Source organism: Vipera ursinii (genome assembly GCF_947247035.1).
Source record: "Vipera ursinii genome assembly, chromosome: 1".
Lineage (NCBI taxonomy): Eukaryota > Metazoa > Chordata > Lepidosauria > Squamata > Viperidae > Vipera > Vipera ursinii.
This window is the reverse complement of record NC_139512.1, coordinates 17,030,876-17,050,692: the sequence shown is the minus strand read 5'-3', so window position 1 is coordinate 17,050,692 and position 19,817 is coordinate 17,030,876. Positions and strand designations below refer to the sequence as shown.

General features: G+C 57.9%; 1 protein-coding gene across 1 annotated transcript; it reads left to right on the top strand.

Annotated features, from left to right (window-relative positions):
• The first annotated feature begins 1,764 nt into the window (after nt 1-1,764).
• On the top strand, nt 1,765-19,220 carry LOC310632030 (occludin-like). The gene is made up of 8 exons (XM_083348896.1): nt 1,765-1,837; nt 9,987-10,822; nt 13,034-13,192; nt 15,242-15,387; nt 16,417-16,629; nt 17,641-17,812; nt 18,307-18,348; nt 19,067-19,220. Exons 2-8 carry the CDS (start codon nt 10,112-10,114, stop codon nt 19,166-19,168), a joined length of 1,545 nt encoding a protein of 514 aa, XP_083205022.1. The 5' UTR covers nt 1,765-1,837; nt 9,987-10,111; the 3' UTR covers nt 19,169-19,220.
• The last annotated feature ends 597 nt before the right edge of the window (nt 19,221-19,817 follow it).

Here is a 19,817-nt window from a genome sequence, read left to right as displayed (position 1 = left end):
CAAATCAGTTGAAACTAAGTTGCACTCTATGTAAGAGAACACCACATTCCTACAGAAACGCACCGGATGAAGGATAAAACCCTTGCAGAATCTATATGGGTCACCATAAAAGGGGAAAAAGTGACATTGCCATCCATAGGGGTATACTACAGGCCACCCAACCAATCAGAAGAAATAGATGGACTCTTTGCCGACCAGTTAACAAACAGTATGTAGGAAGCACACCTCAGTAGTAATGGGAGACTTCAACTATCCAGATATCAACTGGGAGACAAACTCTGCAGCGAGCGGGAGATCAAACAGATTCCTAACCAACCTAGCTGACAAATTTGTCACCCAAAAGGTGGAGGAGGGAACTGGACGTAAAGCTTAGGTAAAGGTAAAGGTTCCCCCGCACATGCGTGCTAGTCGTTTCCGACTCTAGGGGCCGGTGCTCATCTCCGTTTCAAAGCCGAAGAGCCAGCGCTTGTCCGAGGACGTCTCCGTGGTCACGTGGCCGGCATGACTAGACGCCAAAGGCGCACAGAATGCTGTTACCTTCCCACCGGAGTGGTCCCTATTTTTCTACTTGCATTTTTACGTGCTTTCGAACTGCTAGGTTGGCAGAAGCTGGGATGCGTAACAGGCGCTCACTCTACTACGCGGCACTCGGGATTCAACCCGCCAAACTGCCGACCTTCTGATCGACAAGCTCAGCGTCCTAACCCACTGAGCCACCACGTCCCTCTAGACGTAAAGCTACACTGGGCTTAATTCTTACTAATAGAGAAGTGATAGAGGGAGTTGAAATTGCCAGAGCCTGGAATTAAATTGCTGGAATTTAATATTCTAAGTGGGAAGGCAGAAGACCAGGTCAGGTCAAAGGGGCTTCAACCAGGAGACTGAGCAGAGGGTCTTACTTGCCAGGGGAGGGTCTCCCGTGTCTGGCCCTTCCCACTTTTTCATCCCCCCCCTTTCCTCCTGTCCAAGCACAAAGCAGAGCCAGGAAAGAAGATTTCAAGCCTGATCAACAAAGGGTGGTGAAATGTGTGTGTGTGTGTGGAGGGGTGTCAGGCAGGAGTCACTTCAGATAAGGTGGTTGTGCGTCTGGCTCTTCCAGCTTGGCACAAACTTTGCACAAGAGAATCTCTTGAGTCCTGGCGGTTTCCTTCCAGACGTTTCACGACCCAACCGGAGAACAAGTTGACCTCTGAACCTGTCACCGGGACGCTCAACAAAAGCTCCGCAAGCCCGAGAGAGCGCCAAGGACGCCGCTCGCCCGGCCTCCCCCGCTGAGCCAGCGCGGCCCCGGGAAACGCCAGCAGGAGCGGAAGCGACCCGAGTCCAGCCCGGCTTCACACGCGGGCTCTACCCGGCAGCCGCTCCCCGTCCGGGCTCTGGGACTACAGTTCCCATCGCGCCCAGGCGGCCACTCGGGCTCTTGGGGCGGAACGGCTGCCGGTGTCCCCCGCCGCTGCTGGGGCGCGGAGTCCCGGGAGCGGTTCTGGGGGGGCGTCGGGGGCCTGGAAGGCGTTCGGCCGGGGGGGTCCCGAGGGGGCCACCCGGGAGAGGCGCCGCCGCCTCAAGCAGTTCCCGGCCGGCCCCGGGGCGCTGGGGCCGGGGGGTCCCGCCGCCTCCCCTCCCTCGGCAGCCGGGGCCCGGGCCCGCGTCCGGGGCGTCCTCCGGGCGGGCGGGCGGGGCGGGGCGGGGAGCCGGGCAGGTGGAACGGCGGGGCGGGGCGGGGGAAGGGGGAGGGCCGCGGAGCCGCCCCTTCTGGCTCAGTCCGCCGCCGGCGCCGAGCCTTCCGGAGGCCGCTCGTCCCGCGCCCGGTGCCCGGCCAGGCCGCGCGCGCAGCCAGGTGAGGCCGGGGTGGCGGCAGGTGCGGCGCGGGGCGGGCGGGGTCCCTGGGGCGGGGGGGCGCTGCGGGGCCCGGTCCCCTCCCTGCCTGGCCCCGTCCGCGGGGTCCCGGTCCCCAGCGGGGCCCTCGGGCGCCAGGGCGGCGGGCGGCCCCGGGAGCCTCGCACCGGGCAGGGCGGGGGGGCAGCGGCGCTGCTGGCCGATCGGCGGGGCCGGCGGGGACCTCTGGCCCGCTTGCTGGCGCCCGGGAGCGGAGGAGGCGCGGCGAAGGCCAGGAGCTGGAAGGCCGGCCCGGGAGTTGCTGGTTCCGCTCCAGGGACCCTCCCCTCCTTTCTCTTTCTTTCTTCCTCCTTCGCTCCATCCTCTCCTTTCCTCCCTTCTTCCTTCCTTCCTTCTTCCTCTCTCCTCCCTCCCTCCTTTGCTCTCTCTTTCCTTCTGCTCTTCCACCCTTTTTCCCTTCCTGTCTCCTTTCTTTTCTTCTTTCCTACGTTCTTCCCCCCTCCCTGTTCTTTTATTTCTTCTCTTTCTCTCCTTCCATCTTCTCTCCTCCCTCCCTCCCTCCCCGGGCAAACTCCTGGCCGGGAGGGAGAGCCGCTCGCCCTGATTCCCAGCCTCCCCGTTAGATCGGAAAGGAGCGCGCCGCTCAGGTCCTGGAGTGGGCGAGCGGGAAGAGCGAAGGCCGGCGGGGCGCCGGGCGGAGGGAAGCGGAGCGCAGGGACTCCGCTTCCCAGGTGGCTGCGGGTCACGGTCCTCGGCTCCCGGGCGCGGGCCGTCCCCTCCTTCGCGGCTGGAGCGGAGAAGGGGCGGCGGGGGCGGCGGGGGGCGCAGTGTCCGCCCGGCTTGCCTTCCCGCCCCGAATTCTTTCGGCCTCTGCCCGCCGACCGGCCCAGCCCTGCGCCGGCTGCTTTGTACCCCGGAGCCGCGGGGGGCTCCCGAAGACACCCGTCCGCGCACGTCCGCACCGCTGGGGGGGCTCTCCGGAATTTGGCCGGGCATCAATCGAGCGAGCGGCGGGAAATGTTCCCTGGCTCCACAGATCTCCCCGCCGGAGCCTCTCTTGGGGGGGGGCGGCTTTGTGATCCCAGCAGGTTGCGGTCGCCATTCTGTTGCCTGGAGGCTCAGTCAAAAGCGGGGGGGGGGATTTCACAAGTGGGTAAAGTTTCTCTCTTTTCCACGGCGGTGGGGAGGGGAGGGGAGGGCTGGCCTTGGCCTCTGAGATGGGGGGGAGGGAAATCGTTGCCACCTCCCCCACCCCCACCGCGCAATTCTCTGGCTGCCTTGCAAGGTCATTTAAGCTCCCCCAAGCCGGTTTTGGGATGCAGCTTCTTGGTGGCTCTGCAGCTTTTCTGGGCTGGGAGGGCTGCCCGGTTTTTATCGTCAGCCCCACCCAAAAGGCTGCACAAGTTAGCTATAAAATCAATCAAATAATAAATCTCTGCTCCCTGTAGATGAAAACAACGTTCAGTTTTATAGCTAAGACAGGGAGAATAAAATATAGGTTGCCTTTTCCTCATCCTGAAAGATCATTTTTGTAGGTGCCGGTAGGATTTTGCCCCCCACCCCCCACCTGTGGGGCTGGCTTCTGCTCACCTGTCACCTCTGAATGGGCCCTTTATCCACACAAGGCCTCACTGGATCTCCTTCGCCTCCAGCCCTGCCCGCAGCCCCTGCTCTCCGGCCAGTCGAGGGCGCCCCACAGAGTTGGGGTGGGGCCTTTCGGGGTCTGCTTCCCAGGCCCCCACCTCTGGGTTAATCCTTCTTTTACGCACCTGCAAAAAAAGAAAACCTGGGCTGATCCTTGACCGTATAGTATAGCAATCCTGGGTTGCATAAACAGAATCACGTGAAGTCTTAGTACTGCTTTATAAAGGCTTAGTAAGGCCACACCTGGAACACCTGCATCCAGTTTTGGTCACCACATTACCAAAAAGTCGAGGAGACTTTGGAAAAAGTGCAGGAGACTAAAACGCATGAAGAACGGCTGCAGGATTTGGGAATGGCCAGTCCACAGAAAAGAAGGACTAGGGGGGACATGATAGCAGAGTTCCAGTATTTGAGGGGCTGCCCCAAAGATGAGGAGGGGGTGGACTTATTTTGCAAAGCGCCCGAAGGCAGGACAAGAAGCAACGGAGGGAAACTGACCAAGGAGAGAAGCAACCTGGAATTAAGGAGAAACTTCTTAACAGAGAGAACAAGTGGGACAGTGTGCCTTCAGACATCGGGGGCGCTCCACCAGTGGAGGATTTTAAGAAGACTGCCTCAAATTGTATAGGGTCTCCTGCCTGAGCAGGGGGCTGGACTAGAAGACCTCCAAGGCCCCTCCCAGCTCTTTTCTTTGATGGATTGATTGCTCAGAAGCGAAGAGGTCCAAATTTACGGGTTAAAGAGCAATCTGGTGCTTCCTTGAGTCCCTGCAAGAGGCACCCGGAGACGGAGATGCTGGGGAAGAATCTGCAAAGGGGGGATACGTGGAAGGAATAAACGCCCCCTCACTTGGATGGGGGTGGTTGCCTGGCCTCTGTGCCTGGGGGGGGGCGGGCAGAGACCCACACAAGCAAGCCCTTTATGCTTGAGAAACTCCCCAGGATTGGGGGCCTGGCAGGAAGAAAAGACTTGAGGGCTCAGCCAGGGGGCCCCAGTGGGAATCTCAAGGCTGGGCCGAGCCCCAAAGGAGCCTGGTGACCCCTGGTGGAATTAGCAAAGCCCTGGATCCCCGTCCCTCAGGCCTGGCCTTCAGGGCTCAGTGGAGCCCACATGTCCTGCTGGAAGGGCCCACGGCTGTGGATGTGGCTTGCTCCAAACTGATTGATTGATTGATGATCTATTGATCTATCTAACTATAATCTGCCTGTTGTCTATCCATCCATCATTTATCTATCTGCCTGCCTGTCTGCCTGTCTGTCTATATCTATCTGTCTTTCTATCTGTCTGTCTGTCTGTCTCTGTCTATCATCGTCTGCCCATCTTACTACAGAATAACTGCCCTTGAGACTTGCTTCTTGTGTTAAAATTCAACCCACAGAAGTGGGGGAAGGTCTGTGGTTTCACGGGGGGGGGGCAGAAGAAGCCCCCCCCCGGCGTCTGTGCTGGCGGCAGGGAGGAAGCGCTAAGGAGCTCCCTGGTTGAGCCAGGCACAGCCGAACTTTTGTCTTCCCTTTGTGGCTCCCAGGAACAACCTTGAAATCTGGAGACAGAGTTGCAAAGCAGCCCGGAGGGATTTGGCAGGCAGGCAGGCCGGCCCCGTTCTGGCACGGAGCAGCCGGGACCCCAGGGAACCGCCCGCAAGGCAAGGAGGTGGAGGTGGATGGCACGCGGGATAAACAGCCCCCCCCAACCTCCAGCCCTGGGCCAGCGCAGCTCCTGGAGAAAGGAGGGCTGCTTCCTGGTCCCAGGGATTTTTTTTTGGGGGGGGGGAGAATGTGCCCTGCTCAGTCTCATGGGACTGTCCCATGGGGGGGGGGGAAATGGCACTTTGCAGGGTGAACCCCTGCCCCCTTTCCAATCAGGGCAGCAGGGTTGGGAGCAGCGGTCCACACACCCCTCCTCCACCTCCTCGCCCACCCATCTGGCCAAATCTTTCTGTCTATCCGTCTGTCTATATCTATCTATCTATCTATCTATCTATCTATCTATCTATCTATCTATCTATCTATCTATCTATCTATCTCTATATCTCTGTCTGTCTGTCTGTCTATCTATCTATCTATATCTATCTATCTATATCTATCTATCTATCTATCTATCTATCTATCTATCTATCTATCTATCTATCTATCTCTATATCTCTGTCTGTCTGTCTGTCTGTCTGTCTGTCTGTCTATCTATATCTATCTATCTATCTATCTATCTATCTATCTATCTATCTATCTATCTCTATATCTCTGTATGTCTGTCTGTCTGTCTGTCTGTCTATCTATATCTATCTATCTATCTATCTATCTATCTATCTATCTATCTATCTATCTATCTCTATATCTCTGTCTGTCTGTCTGTCTGTCTGTCTTTCTGTCTGTCTGTCTATCTATATCTATCTATCTATATCTATCTATCTATCTATCTATCTATCTATCTATCTATCTCTATCTATCTATCTATCTATCTATCTATCTATCTATCTATCTATCTATCTATCTATCTCTATATCTCTGTCTGTCTTTCTGTCTTTCTGTCTGTCTGTCTGTCTGTCTATCTATCTATCTATCTATCTATCTATCTATCTATCTATCTATCTATATCTATCTATCTATCTATCTATCTATCTATCTATCTATCTCTATATCTCTGTCTGTCTGTCTGTCTGTCTGTCTTTCTGTCTGTCTGTCTATCTATATCTATCTATCTATATCTATCTATCTATCTATCTATCTATCTATCTATCTATCTATATCTATCTATCTATCTATCTATCTATCTATCTATCTATCTATCTATCTATCTATCTCTATATCTCTGTCTGTCTTTCTGTCTATCCGTCTGTCTATATCTATCTATCTATCTATCTATCTATCTATCTATCTATCTATCTATCTATCTATCTATCTATCAGTTGCGGCCCTATCTAAACCGGGATGCCCTGTGTACAGTCACTCATGCGCTCGTGACCTCTCGCCTTGACTACTGTAATGCTCTCTACATGGGGCTTCCCTTGAAGACCACTCGGAGGCTCCAACTGGTACAGAATGCGGCCGCGAGAGTTGTCTTGGGAGTTTCCCGGTACTCCCATGTTACACCTTTGCTCCGCGAGCTGCATTGGTTACCAGTTGTCTTTCGGGTGAGGTTCAAGGTGTTGGTTACGATCTTTAAGGCCCTACATGGCATGGGTCCGGGTTACCTCAGGGACCACCTGCTGCCGGCATCGACTCCCCTCCGCCCTGTGCCCTCACACAGAGAGGGCCTCCTCAGGGTGCCGCCAGTCAGGGAGTGTCGACTGGTGGCCCCCAGGGGGAGGGCCTTCTCTGTGGGGGCCCCGGCTTTATGGAATCAATTGCCGGTGGAGCTCCGGATGGCACCAGACCTTCGAACTTTCCGTCGGGGCCTGAAGACCCATCTGTTCGAATTAGCTGGTCTGGCCTGATGGGGATTATGGGTTTTTTAATTGTTTTTAATCTGTATTACTGTTTTATTGGGCAAGGGTTTAATTCTTTTTTAATTTTTGTATAGTGTTTTTTGTTTTTTATATATGCCCTGTGAACCGCCCTGAGTCCTACCAAGGAGAAGGGCGGTATATAAATCAAATAAACTGAAACTGAACTGAAACTGAAAATAGAGCTTGAAGGGACCTCGGAGGTCTTCTAGTCCAGAGTCCCCAACCTTTGGGGCACCAGGGACCCCCAGTTCCGTGGAGAGAGGTTTTTCCGCAGACCGGAGAGGGTGTGGTTTTGTGTGCTGCCTGCATCCCGTGGATGGAGCTTTGCTTGTTTGTGTGCGGCCTGGCTCCTGGCGTGCCACGGCCTGGTCCACGGAGCAGGGGCTGGGGACCCCTCTTCTAGCCCAACCCCTTGCTCAAGGAGACCCTATTCTATTTCAGACAAGTGGCTGTCCCCAAAGACCTCCAGTGAGGAAGCACCCACAATTTCCGGTGGCAAGCTGTTCCACTGGCTATTAGCTCTCACCATTAGGATGTTCCTTAGCATTGTCTTAGAGTAGAATAGAGCTGGAAGGGACCTTGGAGGTCTTCTAGTCCAGCCCCCTGATCAAGCAGGAGGACCTGTGTGCCACCTCACACAGGTGACTCTCTAGCCTCTTCTTAAGACTCTCCAGTGACGGAGTGCCCACGATTTTTGGAATTCCACCCCCCCCCAGGAGGAGCCTCTGAGTCCCCCCACTGCAGTTAGGACTTTCCAGTGGGCGCGCCAGCCTTGACTGGAGAGATCCAGCTGGGTTTTGCAAGGGGGCCTCTCCCCCAGTGCCAGGGCGGGAATGGGCAGCCGAGCGAGCCGTGGCTCGGGCCCTGTGCTTGCCGGCTATTCAGCCACATCTGACCATCACAGCAGCAGCTGAAGGTCAAGGCAGCCTTCCCTGAGAAGGGCCCTCAGGAGAGGGCAGAGGCCGTTGCGCGCCATCTTGGCACCCGCTCTGCAGCCGCAGCAGGCACGCTGCGGGGAAGATCGTGTGCCCGCACTGAGGGCGGCGCTTTTCTGCAGCCATTTTCCCCAGAGTGGCACAGTGGAGACAGGAGCCTGCCTCTTGCCTCCTTGGTTTTTAGACTCTCTTATTTTTTTTCTAGTTTTAATTGTTTTTATATTTATTCTTTTTATCATGCTGACCTGTGGCCAACCAGGATCTGGGGTTGTTGACTGGGGAATTCTGGGGGTTGAAGTCCACGCCTCTTAAAGTTGCCAGGAAGCGCCGGTCTAAAGAATTAGCAACCCCAGTTTGCGTCATCTGCAGATTTAATCTCCCCATTCTCCGGTTCAGGGAGGCAAAAGACGAAGACCCCAAAGTCTGGGGCAGGCCAGGCCATGCTCAGCCCTCCCAGAGACAGCACCGAAGGAGAACATTACAAATTGACCTTTGACAGCAGTGTGAGAAATAGATTACGGCTGGTGACACCCTTTGCAATTAAGGGCGATCACACAGATGACGGGCGATTAGCTCTAGATCGAAAAGACGGTGATAAAAATAAAGATCAATTTGTAATGTTATCCTGAGCTGCTGAATTTTAAAAAACCTCCGGTAGCATCAGATGGAAGCAGCTTTTCGGCAGCAGGGAAGAGCACCTGGGTCCCACCTGCCCTCTGATGGGCTTTGTGGTACTTCGACGTCCCTGTCGCCTGTTCGCAGGGCTACATTTCGGGGATTCTCCTTGCCTGCTCTCACCCGTGAAGGTTGGCTGGGAGCCGGGCAGCCGCCCTGCGGCTTTAAGCTCACCCAAAAAGTGCCACAAACCCACTCAGAGAGGCTGGGATTACCCGCACCCCGTTGCCGGAGCCAAGTCAGCCTGCCTTATTTGGCCACATAATGGTGCGGGGGGCACCTCTGCCCCCTTATCTGGGACGCTGGGGAGGGAATAACCCCCAATCACACCAATTGTTGCTCTTTTTCACAACCAACAACATCGAACCTAGAATGACAGAGTTGGAAGGGACCTTGGAGGTCTTCTAGTCCAGGGCTTTCCAACCAGTGGTACGGGTACCACCCGTGGTACATCGGCACCTGGCAGGTGGTACGCGACCATCCTAGAGAAGTGGTTGTGGGGGAGGGGAATGAGCTGAAGTGCTGGCAGCACCGCACAAGCCTGAGCGAGAGCCGGCTGGAGCTGCAGGGCTGTCGGGGCTCAGCAGAAGCGCCAGGATCAGCGCCAGGATCCAGCTGGAGCTCATCACCCATCCTGGTGCTTCTGAGCCCAGAAGAAGCGCCAATCAGCTGGAATGTTGCAGCATCTCCAGGGTCGTGTGATTTACATTCAGATGCTTGGCAACTGATTCACATTTATGACGGTCACAGTGTCCCAGGGTCATGTGAAGTGACCAAAACCTGCTGCAACCACCCAGCAGAGGGGGGGGGGAGGAAATAAAAACCAAACACCCCCCACCCCCACCCCCAATCCTCAACAGAAATGCTCACAACCATGAAAACCTCGGACAGGAGGAAGAGTGTCGCCGGGCGGGCAGGCAGGTGTCTTGCTCGGCTGTGGCCTGGGGGACACTTTTTTCAGTCCCATTGTAACTTCGAAGAGTGACTGTCGTAAGTCGTAAGTTGTAAGTCGAGGACTGCCTGTACTTCATCACTTTTTTCCTTTTTTTTTTGGCCATCAAGTTTTTGACACCTTGCTAGGTGACTGGTGGTACTCAGATGTTGCCATATCCTAAAAGTGGCAGAATGGGTGAAAAGGTTGAGAAGCCCTGCTCTAGTCCAACCCCTTCCCTGCTCAGGCAAGGACAATGTGGAGAAAATTGCTGCGCTTGCCAACGATGTAGGAGGAATGGATTTTTGTTTTTAAGGTCCCAACGCACTGTGGCTCTTCCAGGTGTCCAGGTGGTCATCAGATCCTGAATACTTGGGGGAAGAGATCTCTGCTGAATTTCTCGCCCCCCCCCCGCAAAGACGTTTGTCCCAGTCTCTCACATCCGACCGACGCTGGGCGGGTGCAAGAAGCGCCCAACAGCACCGGAAGGGACGCTGACCTTCTCTTTCCCTGTCTTTGGCAGTGCCAGCCGGACGTGGCCCAGGAACCTCGTGACTGCTCCGTGAAGCTTGACGGGGCTCTGTGCCCCCCCCCCGGGCACAGCATCTGGGGCTCCTCTGAGGCTCCTGCCCCCGCTCTGCACCAAGGATGTTTGGCCCGAAGAAGCCCTACGACAGCCCCCCCGCCGGCTATGGCCCCCCCGGGGAGGACTACGGGTACCCGATCCACTCGCCCCCGCCAGGCTCCTTCTACGTGGAGGAGCCCCAGCACTTCTACAAGTGGACCTCCCCCCCCAGCGTGGCCAGGATCCTGGAGGGGCTGGGTGTCCTGCTCTGCGTGGCCATCTTCGCTTGCGTGGCCTCCACCCTGGTGTGGGAGTACGGCTACGGGGGGCTCTACGGTGGCACCATGGGGGGCTACTACGGCGGGGGCTACGGCGGGGGCCTGGGCGGTGGCTACTACGGCGGAGGCATGGGCGGTGGCTACGGCATGGGGGGCTACGGCATGGGGGGCTACTACGGGGGTATGACCAACCCCCGCGCAGCCAACGGCTTCATGATCGCCATGTCGGTGCTGTGCTTCATCGCCCTGCTGGCCCTGGCCATCACCAGCCTGACCAAGTCCGGCGGGGCCCGGTCCAGGCGCTTCTACCTGGTGGTGCTGGTGGTGTGCGCCCTGCTGGCCTTCATCATGCTGATTGCCTCCATCGTCTACATCATGGGGGTCAACCCCCAGGCCCAGATGTCCGGCAGCTACTACACCTCCAACCCCATGCTGGCCTTGTGCAACCAGGTCTACGCCGGGGGAGCCTACTACAACCAGTACCTCTACCACTACTGCATCGTGGACCCCCAGGAGGTGAGAGCCTAGCTGGGGGGCTGGGGGGGCGAGAAGAGGGGGCCCTGCCTGCTCCTTCTGGACCTGCTTTCTGTTTGGACACGGCTGGTGGGTGGAGAAGCAGCTGTGGCCCAGGGGAAGAATAAGAAAGGGAAGGGCAGGATGGAATAAGAATAGAATAGAACAGAAATAGAATAAGGAATGGAATGGAATGGAATAGAAAAGAGAAGAGAAGAGAGAATGCAGAATAGAATAGAATAGAATAGAATAGAATAGAATAGAATAGAATAGAATAGAATGTAGACTAGAATAAAAATAGAATAGAATGTAGAATGGAATAGAATAGAATAGAAATACAGGATAGAATAGAATGCAGAATATAGAATAGAATAGAAATACACAATAAAATAGAATTCAGAATAGAGAATAGAATGGAATGGAATTAGAATAGAATAGAGAATAGTTGGAAGGGACCTTGAAGGTCTTCTAGTCCAACCCCCTGCAGGCCATCCCAAACAAATGGCTGCCACCAGCAGCGGCTGCCCCTCACCTTCCCTCCCTCTCCCGGTCATGCCAGGGGGCAGGAGCCCTTGAACCTCGGGCAGGACTGTGCCAGCTCCGGGTGAGGCTGGCCTTTCTTAGGGACGGGCACCGGTTGGGGGGGTAAAGCCGGGGCAGCCACACTGCCTGCCTGACACGACCTTTCACCACCTCTCTTTTTATCACCTGCTTGGCCCGAAAAACCAACCTCAGAAGTCACCACGGTGTGGGTGTGTGTTTGTGTGTGTGTGATGAAAGCACACAGGAAGGATTTTTGTTCCCCAGTGAGCGAAAGGGCTTATCGGGAAATCGGTTTCGGGGCCGGGCGCGGCGGTGGCAGCCTCGGAATGGCCCAGTTGAGCAAACAAGATAAGCCCCGGCGGCCTTCTCTTCCCGGCCTGGGGACGGGGCTGATGGGCTCGTGAATCACTTGGGAGGACGGGCGTAAGGCTGCTGCTTCCTCAGGACCGGGGGGGGGCGGGGGGGCAACGGTGGCAACTTTACGGCCTGCGTGCTTGGCCAGCTCAGGGAATTTGGGAGTTGAAGTTCTCAAGTTGCCCTCTTTGCCAAGCCCTGCTCAGGACCCCCAGGTTTCGGGGTGGGGGTGGGGAAACCTATCTGCCAACCTTTGGAGTGCAACAGGTGGTCTTCGCTTAATAACAAAGCAATTGGGACCAGCCATGCGGTCATTAAGCGAGACGTCATCACGGAACCAAAACTTGCAGCTTTACTGCTGGCTTCCTCATTGACTCCTGGCTTGATTTAAACGTCTTGGGTTTCCTGGTGGTGTCCCGTCCCAGGACTGACCAGCTCAGACTATGTCTGGGGTGGATGTGAGGTCCCTTGGCGTGGGAGGGAAGAAAGGTGGGGAGGGGGCGGGGGTGGGCTGTGCCGGGTAGCCGTCCAGATGCTCCATGCAGGTTGGAAACCTTCTCTTCCGGTTTAGGCAAGGAAGCTTTGCTTTTGGGGAGGGGGGTGTCACTCCCCTTCCCCATTCCTGCCTTTTTGTCTCCAATTTTTTGACAATCCCCTCGGGGATTTGTCACCTGTCTGAGACGGGATAGGTTCTCCTGCTTGAGCAGGGGGCTGGACTAGAAGACCTCCGAGGTCCCTTCCAGCTTTATTCGCTTCCGTTCTGAATTCTCGGTGCCCAACACCCTGACCCAGCTCCCCAGATTCCCACGTTTGCATAGCAGCCTGGAGGGCTTTGACCCGGCTTAGTGTCCTTTCGTGTCCTGAAACCCCAAGGCTTTGTCTGTGTGTGTGAGGGAGTTGTGCCAACCCCCCAAATGGGTGTCCTCGCTGTCTCCAGATTAAAGGGTGGCACCCTGAGGACTGTGGGGCAGGTGGCACAGCCATGGGACACCCTGCAAGGAGGCCACAGAAGGCCACGGACCTCACATGTGACACGGTGCCATGGACTGCCTAATTTGTGGATGCACACAACCTCCTTGTGGCTTGCTGTGAGGTCCTGGAGGGGGGCTTGGAGGGGCTCTCCTTGCTCTGCGGAGATGTTCTTCAGTGGAGAGAGAGACCCTCCCTCACCCATAGAGACCCCGGACACCAGCCCAAAGCCCCTTCGGATGTGGGGAGAGGGAGGGAGCCGCGCTTTGCTCTCAGGAATTTGGGGGAAGGCAGGGAGCTCTGGAAGGGGTTTAACTGTCCCCCTCTGTTCCTCGTCCCCCCACCCAGGCTGTCGCCATCGTCTGCGGCTTCCTCCTGGTCATCCTGCTCTGCGTCATCTGCTTTTTTGCCCACAAGACCCGCCAGAAGATTTGGCAGTTTGGGAAGCAAAATATTTACTGGGATCGGCCACCAGTGATGGAGGAGGGTCCCAATGTGGAGGAATGGGTGAGTGGAGCAGTGGAACACCCCCCCCCCAAGGCCTGGGGAAGGCAGCTTTGACCCTTGACCCCCTGGCTCCTTTGGTAATGCTGACCGTCAACCAGGGTGGGAAGTTGGGCCGGGCCAGGCTGGGAAGGGACAAAAGGGGCCATTTTGGGTGCAGGCCTCCCCCCCCACAAACAATGCAATCATTTTGGGGAGGGGGCGGCTTCCTCTGCGAGCCATGAACGGCAGGAGGAAAACCTGCATTGCAAACTCCGCTGCAAAGCTGGAAACTCATCAAGGAGAGAAGCAGAACCAAGGAGGATTTTCCTGAACCATCGACCGGCGGAACAGAAGTTGCCTCCAGAGGTTGCTGCATCACTGGAGGCTTTCAAGAGGAGACTGGACAGCCACTTGTCCGAAATGGCCACAGAGTCTCCTGCTTGGGCAGGGGGTTGGACTAGACGACCTCCAAGGCCCCTTCCCTCTCTGCTGTATTCTGTTGCCACAGGAGCATCTCAAAGCTGAGCCTTTTCGTGACACTGCAGTGCCCACTGCCCCCTTTTGGCAGCCCCCTGGCTAGGAAGAGACCCCCCCCGGGGGGGACCCTCTCTCAGTTGCTCCTGGTCTGCCTGGCTGAGCTCAGGAGAAAATGGCCGCCCGTCTGTTTTGATTTCGGCCATTTTGCTTCCTGCTGCTGGTTTTAGCCATCGCCCTCCCATCCCTCCAGGTGCTTTTTCCCCACCGTGAATTTCCCTAAATTCCTCCATAATCCCCCCCCCCCCGTTTCCAATCTGCAACAAGAGCAACAGGTTCACAGGCCTTGCCACCTGCACTGGAGAAGGGTGTGTGTGTGTGTGTGTGTGTGTAAAACCGAGAGGCCCCGTGGCTGTTTATAGCTTCTCTGGTTTCGGTTGCATCAATGATTAACCGCTGAGCCCACAGGAGCCGTTGTGGTGACCGCAGCGCCAGGTGGCCTGGCAGGACCCAGGGGGCTGGGCCTGGGCCTGGGAATCCCACTCCCCAGGTGAAGGCCTTCCCTCCCCCCACCCGTGGACATTTCTCCCCCCCCCCCATTTCAGGAGCTGCCTCTGTCCCACTGCTGAAATTCTGAGGGGGGGGAAGAGGCTGGGAACTTTGGCTTCCCGGTGGGCCTTCGGGAAGGTGGGGGAAGGAGGATTGGGGGGGGGGCTGGTGGGCAAGAATGCCCCTCCCCCTCCCCAGAAGACTTGGTTCTGCAGCATCCTGTCTGGGGGGGGGCGGTGAAGTGGGGAGCTGTTCCCCAAAGGCTCCAAGCTGGGCCTGGTCCACAGCAAGCCCTGCCATTTCTCCCTCTGGCAAAGGGTCAGCCGGGAGGGGCCGGGGGGGAGAGAATAACAGAGTCGGAAGGGACCTCGGAGGTCTTCTAGTCCCACCCCCTGCTCAATCGGGCAGGGAAGGGCTGACCCCTGAAGGGCGTCTCCTTGTTGCTTCCCACGCTGGGTGCAAGCAGGAGGAGAGGTACGGGGAGCACACGAGCCCCGGCTGGCAGGGGTGGGCATGCCGGGCACGGGCCCAGGGGCTGGAGATCAGGGGCCCCTGGACACGGGGAGGGCCAGGATGGGAGCAGCAGCAGCCAAGGGGGGGCCGGGAGGGAGAGGCCAGCCTGGTCAGGAAGGCGTCAGCCAAATCTCAGCCAGCTGTGGGGGCAGGCGGGCACGGGGGCGCTTGCACGGTGGGCATCTCGAAAGCCCGGGGGGGCGAGTCTGGCGTGCCAGATGATGCTGTGGTGAGCTCTCGCCTCCATCCCAGCCTCCCCCATTTTCCAGCTGTTGCTGCGTTTTCTCTGGCGCTGGGCAGACAAGGCTGCCCTCTTAGTGGCTGGGAATCCTTTTTTTGGGGGGGGGGCGTGCTAAGCCCTGTGCCTCCCACAGAGGGACTCCAGGTGGGGAGACCTGATGCCCAAATGAGTTTGCTCCAGCCAGGCTGGCTGGGGGTTCCACCCTGATTGTGGGAGAGGCCGAGGTCAGGAGGTCACGCTCTGGACCCCCGGAGCCTTGGGGGTGCTGAGGAGAGCCCGTTGCCCCTCTGCAGGTGAAGAACGTGGATGGCCGGGCCAGCCCCACCGACACGGCCACCCTGGCCTACTCGGAGAAGCCCACCAGCCCCGTCAACGCTCCCGCCAGCCCCCCCAACTACACAGAGAAGGACTACTACTCCAAGGTGGATGTCCGGAGCAGGTGAGCAGGAGGGGGAGGGTTTCCCAGCACCTGGGTCAAGGAGACCCCCTGAGGAGGGGGGGCGGCAGGACTTGGCCAGAAGGGGAAATGCCACCTTTAGTGCTGGAGGAAGACTGCAGCTGCCTGTGGAGGTTCCACTGAATGCCCAGCCCTGGAATTCGATCGGACCCGCCCTTGGCCCCCTACACTCTTCCGAGGCAGCTGGACCTTACGGACTGCCAGGACTGGGGACGATGGGCCAAGGAGGAACTCTCAAGCCCATCAGGAGTGGAAAAGCAGAGCCGCCAGCTGACCTTCTCTGTTTGTCTCATGAGGAGGGGTAGACTGCTCCTGGATAGGGGGCTCCGTTGAACTGTGCCGGCTGGTGGCTGTTGAGGGAGGGTCCTCCTCGGTCAGTTGGCCTGGTTCCCTCCTGGCCAGCCCATTTCTGCCCCTTTGGGTCAGGTGAGGGTCCCCATGAGTCACAAACGGGACGCTGACAGAAGAGCTGTTGCGAATAGTCCTCAGTTTACAACGGGTCACTTTGCGTGGGGTTCACACTTCCGGCGCTTGGCAGCCATTTGCAGCGTCCCTCAATCACATGACCACAATTTACGACGGTTTCACTGAAAACCAGATTTTACTTCTGGTTTGTTTTGACACAACCGGCCCGTAGCCCACCACGGGCTCCCTTAATGGCCACAAGGTTTGCTTAATGACCATGGCAGCTGCAAAAAAGGTAGTAAAATTGGTTCAGTCACATCACTTGCTTTACGACCGTAATGCGTTACAGCCGTAATGGGCAGGGTCCATTATGGTCATAATTGGAGGACTGCCTGCACCAGGCAAAGGGGGCTGAAATTTTCCTGAAGTCCTGGGAAGCCAGATAAGGTTTGGAGTCAGATCAGGCAGACCCCTCCCCAATTCCCTAGAGTGTAAAGAGGGGGGGTTTCAATGCAGTCAGATTCACAAGGTCCTCTGAATAACCCCCCCCCCGAGCCAAGAGCCCTTTGACGGGGCTGATTTCCTGGCCTGTCTTTGCCCCCCTAGCTCTCCCTTCCAGCCCCCCCTGGACAAGCGTGCTCGGACGCTGAGCTCCAGCACCTGGGAGGAGAAAACCCAGGAGCCCCCCAAGAAGCCCCCCGCCCGCAGGGGCCGAAGGTCACGCAAGAGGAGCCCCGAACTGGAGGAATCCCAGTACGAGACGGATCACACCACGGCCGTGGAGTCCAGCGACGAGCAGGACGCGGACGAGTGGGGCAGGTGAGGGGCCCTGTGGGTGGGGAGGGGCTGGAATGGGGGGGCAGAGAGACCAGAGCCCGGGGCCCCTCCCCAGGCACTTTTGGTACGCGCAATTGGCACAATGCAAGACACGTCAAGTTGACAAGCTACATTATGGACAGTCCCCACCTTACAGCCGTTTGCTTAGTGACCGTCTGAGATCATAATGCCTTAAAAAAATGGACTTCACACTTAACGACCGTTGCAGCATCCCTGTGGTTGCAGGATCAAAATTATTCCGTCCTGCCAAGACACAGCGATAGGCATGTGACCGCAATCGGTTTGCCTTTTTAATAATGAAGTGAGGGCCAGGCCTTCCGATCAAACATCCAGGGGCCAGAAATTAGGGGGCTTTCGGTGGGAGAGCACCCCCTCCACAGGTCACCTGACTGAGCAGCTCCACCAAGCCAGCCCATCCTCTGGGGGCTACAGACCCACTTTCAGCCCCCAATTTAAGGAACGTGTCTCCTTGGGGGAGAGGAGGAGCAGGGGGGGTCTCCCCCAAACCCCACAGAGCTGGCCAGAGACCCCGGGAAGGGGCTTTGGGGACCAGGAAGGCAGGAAGGGCCGGGCTGGGGGGCCAGGAGGGGGGAGGAGTCTAGGAGGGCGGTTGGTGCCAGGCGAGAGGCTGGCACCGAAAGAGGGCAAAGAATCAGGTCACAGGTTGTGGGCGATCCAAATTTTGGGGTTCCTGTTAATTCGCCATGTTGAAGGAGCCCCACTGGGGAACAGGCCCTCGGTCTTGCTGGGGTGTCCCCTGACTCGGGGCTGGCAGACCGTGCCCTGCCGGGAGCCCCCTCCGGCTTAGCCCTCCCCCAGGCCCCTCAAACTGGAGCTCTGAACCCCTCAAAGGGTGGGAAGGGGGGGGCTTTCCTCACCTTCCCTCTACTTTCCACCCCGCCTTGCCAGCGTTGCCAGCCGTAGACTAAAGGGAGGGGGAGGTCAGGGGTGCCACCCGGCCTGTGCCTGAGCCCCCCCTCTGCCTCCCTGCAGCCGTTACCCGCCAATCACCTCCGACGGTGCCCGCCAGCAATACAAGCAGGATTTTGACAGCAACCTCAAGCGCTACAAGCAGCTCTGTGCCCAGATGGATGGCATCAACGACCAGATCAACCAGCTCAGCAGGCAGCTGGACCAGTTGCCAGAGGGCACCCTCCAGTACCAGGTGGGCACCAACTGGAGGGACCCCGAGAAGCCAGCCCTGCCACGGCGAAAGGGAGCAGCTGCTGGGAGGGGCCCCGTCCAGGACATCCCTCCGGGCCCCTGGCAATGCCAGGGCTGGGCCTTGTCTACGGAATGGAGCTGCCAGGCCTGCCCACCTTTTCACGGGCATCGTGGGGAAAGCTCCTGGTTTACCCCACAAATGCCCTACGGCTGCTCTTACACCAGCTGCAAGCTGAGGGGGGGCAGGCAAGGGGTCAGCTGTGCCTGGGACACACTGGCCTTTCCCTCCTTTGCCCAGCCGCCAGCCCCCCTCCCCCCCCAGCAGACCCTCCCTCCCAGCTGGCGCTGGAGGCTGCTTCAAAAGCACCTTGGGCTGCCCACGGAGTCTCCTGCCTTGCTCTGAGTTGCACTGCTCCTGAAGAGGGGAGCTCCATTTTGTGTACATCCCCCCCCACCCGGTCTGTTCCCCTCCCAACTCCGCTTTTTCTCCGGCAGGGCGTGGCAGAGGAGTACAACCGGCTGAAGGAGCTGAAGCAGGTGAGCCCCCCCCGCCTGGTTGCCCCCCATCCCCAGGTCCCATCATCCCCAGCCACCCTGGCCTGGATTGGGAGCAATGGGAAATGCAGGGGAGAAATGCCCCGGGAAGCAGGTTGCCCTCTGGGCTTTGGAGGGGTGCCATTGTGGGTGGGTGGGTGGGGTGGGGGTCTGCGTCTAATAGAAATGCAAACGGGGGGAGGGCAGAGAACCTGCTCCCCCATCCTTCCATCTCCAGAATCGGGAGCCGGGGAGGGGGGAGAACGGAAGGGCACTTCAGCAAAGGGAGCCTGAAGGGAGCCGTGTTCAGATTCTGGGCTTTTTTTGGCAGTGTGTGTGTGTGTCACATCACCACTAGTCTTTCTGAGGAGAATCGGCCCCTCCAACAAGAGAGAGAGAGAGTTAAGAAACAGAAGGCTAAAAAGTGAACTAGAGCAGCGCCTCCCCCCCCAACCTTTGGGGCACCAGGACCGGTTCCGTGGGGAGGGGTTTCCCCCAGACCTGGTGGGGGTCCCGCTTTCGCCTACTGCCTGAGTCCCATGCAGGGGGCATCACTGCTGGCTTGCACCCTCCTGCGTGTGCCGAGTTCCCACTCCGGATGGCTCTGAACTGGGGATGGCTACCAGCCCGGGGCTTCCAGAATCAGGGCTGGGGATGAGGGGAGCTGTAGTCCAGCTCTGGTTACCCAAAGCTCTCCTCTCCCCCTTTGAACCCGTGCCAGACGCCGGAGTACCGGAGCCAGAAGACGGAGACCAAGTCCCTGAGGAAGAAGCTCTTCCACATCAAGCGGATGGTGAGCGACTACGACCAGCACCGGGGCTGAGCCGGGCGTGCGGCCCCCGGAGAAGAGGGGCCCCCGGAGGAGAGGGGCCCCCGGAGAAGAGGGGCCCCCGGAGGAGAGGGGCGCCCAGGCCCGGCTCCCTCCCAGAAGGACGGACTCCGGGGACGCCTGGCCAAGCCCTGCCAAGACTCGGGGGGGGGGCACGGTGTGCTAGTGGGCCCCCTCCCTCCAAGAGATGAGGACGCCTGTGTGTGTGCGTGTGTGTGTGTGTCATTTTGTGGATTTTCTTATTCTTACGCTGATGCATTTTTTCTCCCGCTTCGTGCCAAAAGGCTGGTTTCCGGGTCTTGGGCCAGCAGTGAGGAGGGTGGGCATCGACCCAGAGCTCTTTTTTTGGGGGGGGGGTCCCTCCGGGCAGTTTTCGGCACTCAGCTGCTGGGAACCCCCAAGGGCCATGGGGCTCCCCTTTGGGCCAAATCACATTGGGGAAACACCCTCCCCCCGCACACACAGAGACACAATAGTGTGCAGTGAGGGGGGGGACAGACCAATAATGGGAAGGGTCCCTTGGGGCACCTTAAAGATGAGGCTGCCTTTGGCACCGAAGGTCTGGGGATCAAATCCTGATTGTTGGATGGGGGGGAAATTGTACCCCAGACTGCTCCCCAAAAGTGAAAAAGGAAGGTGTTTT